Source organism: Ipomoea nil, unplaced genomic scaffold (assembly GCF_001879475.1).
Source record: "Ipomoea nil cultivar Tokyo-kokei standard unplaced genomic scaffold, Asagao_1.1 scaffold1407, whole genome shotgun sequence".
Lineage (NCBI taxonomy): Eukaryota > Viridiplantae > Streptophyta > Magnoliopsida > Solanales > Convolvulaceae > Ipomoea > Ipomoea nil.
The window spans coordinates 1,263,105-1,276,009 of record NW_017617835.1 but is presented as its reverse complement, the minus strand read 5'-3'; the positions used below and the strand labels follow the sequence as shown (position 1 = coordinate 1,276,009).

Genomic DNA, 12,905 nt, shown 5'->3' with positions numbered 1-12,905 from the left:
ATTTTAAGAAATTCGTCTGTTTAATATTTTATATTTAATCAAAAAAACAAAATATTATTTAATAACTTAGCAATTTCCTCTAAACTGCTAAAAACTAAAACAACACATACATTTTGGGTTAATCTATCCAAACCCCCACTAATAATAAATAAATAAATTAATAAAAACTAAAATAAGAAGACAACGCTAAAGCTTCTTAAATAAGAACATTTTGACTTCTCAATACTTGCCCACATTGATGTGCAAGTAATTATGTTTGTAAGATGAGTTTTGCTCCTCTTATATAGATAAGTTCTCTCGTTTCAAACATTTTCAATGTGTGATCAAAATGATCCCATCATTTACAAAAGGAGTCTGTGATTCCTCTTTGTTTTTTCTTGTTTTTTTTTTAATTTTAATTTTATTTTGTATATAGTTTTGTTTGGATTATTTTTATTATTATTATTGTTGTTGTTGTTGTTGTTGTTGTTATTGTTATTGTTATTGTTGTTGTTGTTGTTATTGTAATTTGATTATTTGGAGAATTCTCCAAAATTTTTAAAAATTCGCTTGTTTAACATTTTATATTTAATCAAAACATCAAAAATATTATTTAATAACTTAACAATTTTCTCCAAACTGCTAAAAACAACACATATACATTTTGGGTTAATCTTAGCCAAACCCCCTAATAAATTAAAAAAAAAAAAAAAACTAAAATAAGAAGCCATTAAAATAAGGTTTCTTAAATAAGAGCCTTTTGAAACGTTGGGCTTCAATAGGTTGAGTAAGTCTATATGAACAGATACTACATGTAACACGGTGAATCAAATAGTTATGCTGTGGAACCGTGTCCACTCTGCAAGGTGGACACAGTTCTATGTTCATAATTATAAAGCTAAATATTCAGAATCTTTGAACTTCATATTCATAATTATTGAACTCTATGTTCATAATTATAAAGCTATATATTTATAATTTTTAAACTTCATATTCACAATTATTGAGTCTCTATATTCATAATTACATAACTATATGTTCATAATTATGTTCACAACACTATATTCATAATTTTAGAACTATATATTCATAATTTTTGAACTATATATATAATTATGAGCAATTTTAGAATCGTGTCTACCTTGCTAGGTGGACACGATTCTACAACATAATTTGACGGGTCAATAGTACTCAAAAAATAAAATATTTGCCTTTGGACTTCTCAATACTTGTCCACATTGATGGACAAACAATTATATTTGTAAGAAGAGCATCGCTCCTCTTATATAGAGGAGCTCAAGAGCTCCTTTTCCAAACATTTTTAATGTGGGATCAAAATGATCCAACATCATTTACAAAGGGGAGCCTGTGGCTCCTTTTTGTCTTCTTCTTATTTTTTTTTTTAAATTTTAATTTTATTTTGTATATCGTTTTGTTTGGATTATGATGATGATGATTATTATTATTATCATTATTATTATTATTATTATTATTATTATTATTATTATTATTATAAATGTTTGTATATCGTTTTATTTGGATATATGTATTCATAATTTTTGAATTTCATATTCACAATTATTAAATCTCTATATTCATAATTACATAACTATATATTTATAATAATGTTCACAACACTATGTTTATAATTATAGAACTATATATTTATAATTATAAACAATTTTTGAACTGTGTCTACTTTGCAACGTGGACACAATGCCACGGCATAATTTGTCGAGTCAATAATACTAAAAAAAAAAGTCTTTGGACTTCTCTATACTTGACCACATTGATGGGCAAGCAATTATATGTTTGTAAGAGGAGCAATGATCCTCTTATAAAGCTCCTCTTTCCAAACATTTTCAATGTGGGATCAAAATGATCCCACATCATTTACAAAGGGGAGTCACATTTGTCTTCTTCTTATTTTTTTTAAATTTTAATTTTAATTTGTATATGGTTTTGTTTGGATTATTATTATTATTATTATTATTATTATTATTATTATTAATTATTATTATTATTATTATTATTATTATTATTATTTACGAATTAATAAATTTTATTTAATTTTCATTTGAGATTTACTTATCAAATAAGCTTTACTACAAAAGTTTTGGGGGGGGGGGGAATGAATTAGGATGATTTTGTTTTTAATTATATATAGATATAGATAAATTGATTCTATTTCATTTTTAAGCAAAATCTTCCTTAAAGATTAATAGTAAAATAAAGCTAACTTATTAATAACCGATTCTATTACATTTTTTACGCAGAATTTTTCTTAAAGATTAATAGTCAAATAAGGCTAAATTATTAATAACCAATTCTATTCAATTTTTTATGCAAAATTTTTTCTAAAAAATTAATAGTATCTTAATGATTCTTTTTCTTATACTGCTTATTGATTCTTTTCCATTTTTCAGAGTGTAGAAAACATTCACATGAATAATATTTCCTTCCATTATTTTCCATACTTCCATATTATTATTAATTTTCTTTCCAATATTATTATTAATTGTTTGGGGGTACGACTTTCTTCCATTCTTTTTCATTTTTTCATATTATTATTAATTGTTTAGGCGGGAGCTTGTAAAGATGATTTGTGTCTATTAATTAATATAGAATATAAATATAGATTAATATAGAATATACATTACCCAATTAAAATAAGTTTTTTTTAATATTATATTGAACAATAATATTACCAATAATAATAATAATAATAATAATTATTATTATTATTATTATTATTATTATTATTATTATTGGTTCACATAGTTGAATTATTTATTTTTTGTTTAATTATTATAAACATAAATGATATTTTACTAATTAATTTATGATATTTATCAAATTGTATTTTTTAAATATAGTGTTTTATCCATGCATTGCACGGAATTTTATTTTTGTTATTATGAATTTAAAATAAAAATAGAAAAAATAAAAAGATGTTAAAATGTACAATATAATAATATAGTTGGACTTTTATATATTTAGTCAAGTATCTATTTCATAACATACAAAATTAAAATTAAAATTTTGTTTGGTTAATATATTCTCTAATCATGTACATATTTAGATAAATTTATAGAAAAAATTCATATAATTAAGTTGATTTATTCCAAATTGTATTTCATATCTATATATGAAATTTAAAAATATGAATAATAAAAACTAAGAGAATTGTACTTAGAAATCAATAAAAAAATGTAAATTCTAAATTTTGTATTAATAAATAAATATTCTAATCGAACGCATATCCTTATATGATTGTATAATACTTTGTATATACACATAATATTTATTAATATGTATATAGAAAAGTCCTATCATATAATTTCATTAATTATAATTTATATTGATAGATTTATACGTATTTAAATTATATTTAGAAATTTAAAGTACATGTATGTATATTTAAAAAAATTATAAATATTCATGTTTTGTTAATTTTATAATTTCATTTCTTTAATTATATTTTATATTTTATTAATTATAATTTAATGAAATTGTCACAAATATGTCTACGGAAGAAATCATATATTTCTCAATTTCATTACTTATATTAATTATAATTACAAAATATTGTGGCAATTACCACAATAATTTCATTAATTATAACATTTGTTTTCTTCCAATATTTAAATACATTACCATAAAATTACCATAATAATAACACAAAAGAAGGAAAGAAAAATTATGAGAATAATCTATATCTATATATAATTAAAAGTAAAATCCTCCTAACCAAGTGTATCCCCAAAACTTAGGGGCATATATATATATATATATATAAATTGCATATTTACCATACATGCATATTTTGTGTTTATATAGTATAATTTTTGGTATCAAACATTTGAATGGTAATAAACGGGGGAAAATGTCAACATACAAATGATAATTCTTTCATTACTATACTAATTTTAATGGTAATTCATTAATTATTATATTTCACGATGAGTCAGCCTGTTCATGCCCATCATTTTTCAAGAAACATAGAAATGAAATAATCAATTATTAAAATTGTTTATGATTTCGTTTTTAATTTTTGTTTAAAGTTAAAGATATATATTTTCGGCGATTATAACATTTTTTTTATTAACTGAAAATTTGAAAGTTTTACCTTTTTTGAGATCTCTTACCATTTTATAATTTCAATATTGTGCTATTTTGAACTCATCCATGGTGTATAAATACACTCTATATGTCCATACAAAATCCATTGAGGAGACATTTGTACTCAAGAGTAAACTTCTTAAACTAAATTCGGGTGTCAAGAAAATCTCCGTTTTTATTCATAATGATATTCCTATTTCTGAGTCTCTCATCATCGTTCGGTACATCAATGATGTCTGGATTTCTGGGTCTTCGATTGTTCCCTTTGATCCTTATGATTGTGCCATTGCCAGTATTTTTTTATTTGGGTTTAGTACAACGTGGATTTGTTTGGGAGGTTTCTCTAATTAAATTTTTGGTTAAAAATTTATATTTCCTTTGTATTTTATTTTATTACTTTTTTATTTATTTATACTAATATGTGAATGGAGTAACACAAAATCTGAAATTGTATTTGTTATTTATTTCTTCTTTTTAAATAATCATTATTTTTGTGTTTTACACAAATTTAGAAAAAATCAAATATAGCGAGATTTTTAACAGGTTAAACAAACACTCTACTCAAGTTGTGATATATATATATATATATATATATATATATATTATAAAAAATGCTGTAAAATGAACTCTGCTTGGTAAAAAAAAAAAAAAAAAAACATAGAAACTTGAATGACATGTACAAATCTCGAAGTCAACATACTAACTCTAAGTTTCAGAAAATCTTACAAAATTATCAAAATTACTGTCTTTATCATCCTCAATCGCATCTCTACAATCTTCCATAAAAACTAAACCAATAGGGTTCTGTTACAAATGCTCTTCCTCCTCAATTTCCCTCTGTTGAAGCAGAGCCTCCTTAAGTATCTTCAAACTCATACCAGATGATATAAACTGCAAAACATATTGAAGTACGTGAGAATATAGTTAGAAAAATGTAAAAAATTCATACAAAAAGAAAGCAGAGAGATGAGTCTGAGATTCTTTGATTGAAGAAGTCATTGTATTTATAGGTAGAAAATACTAATTCAAAAGGAAAGTATAATAATTTATTTATTTAAGGTAATAACATTATTATTTTTATTTATTTATTTATTTATTTATTTTCTATTTGACATTTACTTACCAAATAAGTTTTACTACAAAAGTTTTGGGGGGGAAATTTGTTAGGAGGATTTTACTTTTATATATATATATATATAGATATATAGATATATAGATGGGGTATTACTTATTATAGGTTGGCAAGTAAGCTAGTTTATATATAAAACATTTTAAGCATATTCAAGCAGAAAAATACAATTCAGAGTTGCGGTTTGATATCCCCACAAAGACTTGTTCATGGGAAATCAACGAAAATAGTAATTGTATTATAAAATTAGGATATTTTAGAACCCAATCCTAATTGGGGATGATACACACCCTATGTATGGGCAAGTTCTTGACCTATAAATAGAGGTATTTGGTCTTACATTGATTTATCAATGAAACATTCATTCTATACTTTATTGCAAATAATTAAACATTCTTCCTAGCATTTTTTACATCCATTAAGTTTTGGGTCAAAATAATTGGCATGGACTATTTTCATTTTTAGTCTTATGAAACTATTTTCATTTTCTTTAGTACTATATGATGGATATACTTTCGTATTCGATCTTTAAATATTATTTTTTTGGGAAAATGGCACTTCTTCCCCCTAAGTTATATACTTATAGCACTTTCTCCCCCTCAATTATTCAAGTGGCTGTTTTTCCCCCTAAAATGTTAAATGGACATATTTACCCTTAAAATAAATATTTCATTTATTTTCATTCTCCAACAAATTATGACAATAATTTGGTTCAAACACTATAACAACCAATTACAATTTAGAATCGAAACTCGATATTTAGAGTTTATTAAAATCGCGAACCGGAACGGACGATTCATGTTCCGAACTGAAAAAATAAAATACATTTATTGTTGAATTTAGACTATTTAAAATAAAAAATAAAATTTTAAAATAAAGACGGTTCAAAATCGCGAACCGGATCCAGAACCGCCGATTCACGGTTCAAGATCCAATTTTTTTTATTCATAATTTTAATAAATTGAAATCCAAATATTAGGTTCTAGATCTGAATCATAACCGGAAACTTTTAATTCAATTGCTATAGTGTCCGGTTCAGTTTGATCTGAACCGTGGTCATCCCTACGTATACGCGATAATTTGTTGGAGAAGTAAAATAAATAAAATGTTTACTTTAAGGGTAGAAATGTCAATTTAATATATCAGGGGGAAAAATCACCACTTTTAAAATAATTGAGGGGGCTAATGTGCTTACCTAAATAAGTGAGGGGGGGAAAATGACTATAAGTATATAACTAGAGGGAAAAAGTGCCATTTTCCCTATTTTTTTTTACCACATTTAATTTTTTTGACCAAATCTTCTGTAGAAAACAATCACAATACATTCCATTTTTAATTTAAAATCATACTGATTTGACCATATCAACACTTGGGGAAGAAAATGTATAGTTTTGTATGACAATACTACGCATTTTGATTATTTTTCATAAGAGATTTTTAGGTGAAAGGATGAATTTAACAAAAAGAATAAAAGTCATTAACCAAATGTAACAAATTAAAATTAATACTTAAAAACTAAATACAAAAGTAACATAATAGTTATGTGATCAAAAGTGAAAATAATTCTAATTAAGAGCTACTCGAATGTGAGTTTTAGATGTTCACCTTATGACCCTAGTTGACAAAGAATCACAAAGAGATAAACCAGTTTAAGTTGCGCATAGTTGATCGGCTCAAATCAAAAAAGTCAATAAACACTTTTCACACAAAATCAAACTTGAAACTTTATATTCACCAAATTAACTATCCAACAAATTCAGGTGGTTACTCCTATCCTCCATGGTTGAAATCTTAGCTTTTTCATAGTTCCCAATAGTTGAAAAGATAAATTATGATGATTAAAGAAAGAGGTCAGCCCACTTTATTTTTTTACTTTGTATCAAATGCCTGCAATGTTTTTATTAAAAGTCCCACTAGGGGAAAAAAGGATGCCAAACTAATAAAGTTGTAAAGCCAATTTCAAGTGGAAGCACCAGAAATTGGACCCATTTTTTGCTTTTGTGAGTCTTTTACGAGGGGATCCTATGAGTTATAAATTCTTTTACAACATCTGAAACCTCCTGCCTCAATTTTATCGCTGCATTTACTAATTAATTTTTGTCCCTGAATTATAGTGAAATAATTGATTTTAAAGTTGTAACATTTTTATAAATAGAGTAATAATTGATTTTTCCCTCATTGCACTAACAGATCTCTAAAGTACTATAATATAAAGTATAAACACATTTGATTTAGTTCACACTAAATATAAAATTTGACTATGCGGAACTCACCTGGTTAATACATGTAAGAGTTTATAATATCATGAGAATTTTCTATTGCCATTCTTGATCGATTTGGTTCGGTCAACTATAGGTAACTTTGACTGATTTATTTAATTGTGATTTTTTGTTGGTTGCCGTGTGACCATTTTTAGCCAGAATTACAAAGACAAATTTCACTCAAAATGCACTTTTAGGTAATCGTTACAAACTTTCTTGTAAATTAAAAAATTAATAATATAATTTGGCAATTTGCAACTAACATGTTAACCTTACAATACCAAGAATATGTGGTCTAATGGTACCCGGGTTGGACTTTCATTTAGAAGGTTGTGAGTTTGAGCCTTTTTTTTGTGTTTCAGTAGGTTGAGAAAGTATATGAATAGATACTACATTGTAATAGAGTCAATAGCATTCAAAAAAATGTTAACCTTGCAATGTGACAAATTTTAACTTCAAATAAATACGATGAATTACAACAAAAAAATGTTATAGAAACTAAGGCTGATTTTGCAATGTGGATAGAAAATGCGAATAAAGAAAAGGAAAATATATAATATTTGACTGACAATATTGTACTCAGGATATCCTGACGGATGAATTGCTTCTTCTTTTTTTTTTTTTTTTTTACACATCCAGTACTATATATATTCGTCTCATGATGTTTATATGATATCCTTTTATGAAAGAAAATAATAATTACTCCGTAATTTTTTTTTAAACACTACGGAGTACAATGATGAATAATATGAATGACAACTTTTATAAATAAAAAACATTTGTATACATAATGAAAGTAAAATTATTACTCTATTTATAAAAACGTTACAACTATTATTTACACACTAGTATTTTATATGCGCGATTCGTAAAAATAAATGTCCAATATTAATACTCAATGTTAAAATTTTAATTATATTAAAATATTTTTTTATTTAAAAAAAATTATAGTTGTAGAGTTCATAGCTGATAAAGTTAGCTTATCATATCAGATAAATAATTATGATATAATTAATATTATTAAAATAAAAATTTTAGATATAATAAATTACTAAATATAATTATGGTAATCATTCATTTACCAAAATGTATTATTAAAGACGGAAAAAAATTTTAGTATAAAAATGTAGTGTATTTGAAAGCAAAAGAGGGCGATAATTGAGTAAGGGAAGCGCGTGAAGTTGGGTGAGGGGCCAAAGAAGGTAAGATTTGTTGTGGTTTGACACATGGCATCAGTCAAACCTGTCTTCACTTTGTCAGCGACAAATGCCGCCCAGCCTGTCCTCCGTAACAAGACAAAACCCCCGTGCCCCTCGACTTCTCCTTTTCCATATCCCCATTTTACCCTTCACTCACAACAATAATCACTTGTTTTGTGTCGTTCAAGGAAATAAATCGTGAGTCGCTCAATCTGTCTTAAGATAGATTAATTTTGAGTGCACAATCATTCTTAATTTTTACTCTCGATTTCTTTTAAGGGATAAGAGTGCACAATTATTCAAAGGATCTTTTAAGGGATAAGAGTGCACAATCATTCAAAGGAACGAAGTACAAAAGTGCACAACCACTCAAAAGAACAAAGAAGAAAAAAAGAGTGTACAACCACTCACGCCAATTAAGCTGGTTCATTTGAACTAAGTGGTTAAATCAACTGAGCTAACTTTAGGATAGAAAGAATGTTTTTTTAATGGTTTGGGTATTTGGATTAAGAAATTAATTGAAATTAACAAAGACAGGCAGACATGAAATAGACCATTAGTTATAAACAGTCAAAGAAAAGGCCAAATGCAAAGAAGCATATATTCTTAATAAAGTTTTTGAACAAAAAGAATCAGATGATAAAAGGAACAACTGAATACATCAAATGGTCAACTCCAATCACTTCATATTCAACACTCTTTTTTTTTTTTTTTTCCTCCTGCAAACTACCATTATCTCTATCAATTTCACTGCACAATTTTCTTGAAAAAAGGAAAACAAAAAAATGGAAGTAATATACTTGACTGAATAGCCTTCCAGCAGATTTCAACAATAGCTTATGTTGTTTTGCTTTGATCCTATGGAGGTGAAGCTCGGGGTTCCTGAGGAGGTGTTTGGATGTCGGACCCTTTCGATGGATCATCGGAGGATTGTCGTCGCAATCCATCGTCCGTTTCGCCCCCGCGGTTTATCTCCTCCATCATCCTCACCACATCCGGCATCGAGGGTCTCTGGTCGGGAACCATGGCAACACATGCCATTCCAATCTGGAGTAGTTGCACCATCTCTTCTTCCACATTGTGATACCTCATTAGCTCGACATCAAACACTTCGGCGGTCCATTCCTCCCTAACGACGCTTTGAACCCATCGGGGCAAATCAATGCCCTCCTCGCCTAACGAAGCCTGGTTGGGCGATTTGCCCGTTAGAAGCTCCAACAACAAAACCCCGTAGCTGTACACATCTGACTTAAACGTGACCTTTCGGGTCTCGAGCACCTCTGGGGCCCGATACCCTGCGACCCTGTGGTTGACCGGCGTCGAGCTGGAAAACAACGGGTTCAATCCATAATCCGCTAGACAGGCCTCGTGATTGTCCTGCTTGAGCAAGATATTTGACGCCTTTATGTTGCCATGCACTACCTTCCCTCCCGCGTGAAGATACGCAAGGCCTCTCGCCGCACACAACGCAATTTTCATTCTCGTATCCCAGTCTAGTGGCGTTCGCCCAGACCCTCTACTACCTACACAAGATAACCGAACAATATAAGACTATTAGCTAAACATCCAAGTTAGGTTTACTGGTCCAAACCAAACGTAAGGTGCATCAAACCGAAAACCCGAATTTATTAGACACCAAGAAAAGAAAAGAAAGAAAATGAAGACAGATTTACAAGCAAAGGAATAACAACTGCCATATTGCTTACATTCAAAGTAAAGGAGGCCAAGAAGTTGGATGGCAAAAATGCTAAAACAATGATGATATAACCATTTGCTTTAGTTGACCTTTTCATTAGCAATTGTGAACAAACAAGGTGGTATTTGGTATAGGGCATAATAGGAAATAGGACACGGCATATTTGGCTTTCACCATTGGCAAATTCTAAGAATGCAGCAGACCTTGAAATTTTAGACATGAAATGACAGCACAACCTTTGAATTTGAATTAAGGTTACATCTAATATGTTTAGGTAAAAACCAACAAAAATGTTGTGGCTGTTACACCGTACAATCGAAATTAATCTATGTTGGTACCAAACTTCAATAATTGATAGGGAAAAGAAAAAAAATAAAATAAAAAATCTAGTCTTGAGAAACACTCTAAAACTGTAGGCAAAATTTGGCAAAACTCACAAGTGGTGTATCCCATTGTCATGAAACTAAAAACAAAATTCTAGTTAGCGCAACCCAGCCAAGTTGGTCATGCCGGGCACAACAACATAAGACTAGTTATGGACAACCTAGACTGGTCAGGCGAGATTTACTCATTACAGACTCGAGATTTCCTAGTCATGGAAAAAATTATAGTCCATAAAAATTCAAGAAATGAGAATGTTCATAACTGCAACACCATGATCTTCTTGTTAAGCTAAATCCCAGAATAAAAAGATGCAAAATTGGTAAAAATTAGAGAAATATTAGAGAGAAAGTGAGGGAGAGGGAGATGATACCATGAAGAAGAGCAGATAAGCTTCCGGCAGGCATGTAATCAAAGACTAACAATTTCTCATCTTTTGAGAAGTAAAAAGCTCTTAATGGAAGCACATTCTCGTTTTTCAGCTTCCCCAAACCTTCCAAATGCTGCTCAAACTCTTTCCGGCTAACCGCCACGTCTTTCAGCCGCTTCACGACCACCGTGGTTCCCTCCTCCAGCACCGCCTTGTAGCTAGTTCCGACGCTGCCTTTCCCCAGAACCTCCGCCGACGCCCTCAACAGGTCCTCCAGATCGAAACTATAGCCTCCACCGTTGAAGAACACCAGCTTGTTCCTCTCCCCTTCCACTGACCCTCCGGTGACGTCGTCCTTTGACGACGACGTTCCGGCCTCCCCGGCCGCCGCCGCCGCTCGGGTGACCGTCGAAGGCTTCTGCGTTTTTGCTGCCTCCCCTGTTCTATTCCTACTTTTTCGTAGACAGAGGAAGAGGATGAGTAATAAGAGGAGAAAGGCGGCTACTGAGCCAACCACAATCCCGACAATGGCGCCGGTGGAGAGCTTCTTGGATTTCTTATGCTCCGTAGGGATATTGGGCTGGAGTGAAGGAGAAGGCGTGGGAGAAGGGAAGAACGGGGAGCAAGACGGCAATGGGCCGCCGCAGAGCTGGAGGTTTCCGGCGAAAGAAGACGCCGGAAACTTGGATAGTGTAGTGGGAATAGACCCATTTAGGCGATTGTTCGAAACATTGAAATCAGTTAACCTTAAAGGATTGATGCTAGGGAGTGTCCCATTAAAGCCATTGTTCTGCAAGTAAAGCCGAGTCAAATTGCTTAAATTGTTGACGGCGAACGGGATTGGCCCGGAAAAGTTGTTAGATGACATGTCAAGGCGGATAAGTCGGGTCACCCCGGTGATACTCGCCGGAAACCCGCCGGAGAGCAAGTTGTTCTGGAGATAGAGGCTACGGAGGAGCTTGAGGTTAGAGAAATCCTGCGGGATTGGACCGGTGAGCCGGTTGGACCGGAGGCTAAGAACCCGAAGCCGGCTCAGGCGTCCCAGCGTATTCGCCGGAATATTCCCCACCAAGCCGACGCCGGGAAGCCGGAGAGCGAATACAAACGACTGGTTATCATCACATTGCACGCCCACCCACGTGCACGCAGAGACGGAGGCGTTCCACTGGACCCTGCCCTCGTGTGGGACCCTCGACAGGAAAGCAAGGAGTGCTTGCTTGTCCTGAGTTGGCTCCGAGTTGACGCGGTGGTGGTGACTCACCTGTAACGCCACCACCATAGCAAACCACAGAAGAAACCAAGAATTCAAAATCGCCGCCATAATATTCTTCTTTTTGCACCAAAAACTCTACGCCAAAATTCTTATTTAATTCTTAAACAGCTGCACTTCTGGACTGATTCAAAACCCGGCCGCCGGCAAGGGTCCATGAGAGAGAGAGAAACGAATTTAGAGAGAGAGAGAGAGAGAATCTCGCTCTGCTCTCCGAAAGAGATAGAAGGCGGAGCAGAGTGTGGGAGAGACTTTGTTTTGTAGACGGAGACGGAGAGAGTGAAAAACGTTTTTATTTTGCGGCGTTTTGTTATCTCACGCGATTCCCCAGCGCGTTCAGAGACATTCGACGCCTTAAACCAAAACATCATAGTATAACACGATAACCAATACCCTACGTGAAGAAGGAAATACAAAAATACTCCGTAACGGCGATAATGTATAATTGTATATCGGATTTGGTATCTAATCTCTTAAGATATGGTTGCATACATTTGC

General features: G+C 31.3%; 1 protein-coding gene across 1 annotated transcript; it reads right to left on the bottom strand.

Moving 5' to 3' along the window:
- Positions 1-9,268: 9,268 nt before the first annotated feature.
- On the bottom strand, positions 9,269-12,667 carry LOC109186846 (probable inactive receptor kinase At2g26730). The gene is made up of 2 exons (XM_019337014.1): positions 11,141-12,667; positions 9,269-10,213 (listed from the first exon to the last, which is right to left on the bottom strand). The coding sequence occupies exons 1-2, from the start codon at positions 12,456-12,458 to the stop codon at positions 9,549-9,551; spliced, it is 1,983 nt and encodes a 660-aa protein (XP_019192559.1). The 5' UTR covers positions 12,459-12,667; the 3' UTR covers positions 9,269-9,548.
- Between the last annotated feature and the right edge of the window lie 238 nt (positions 12,668-12,905).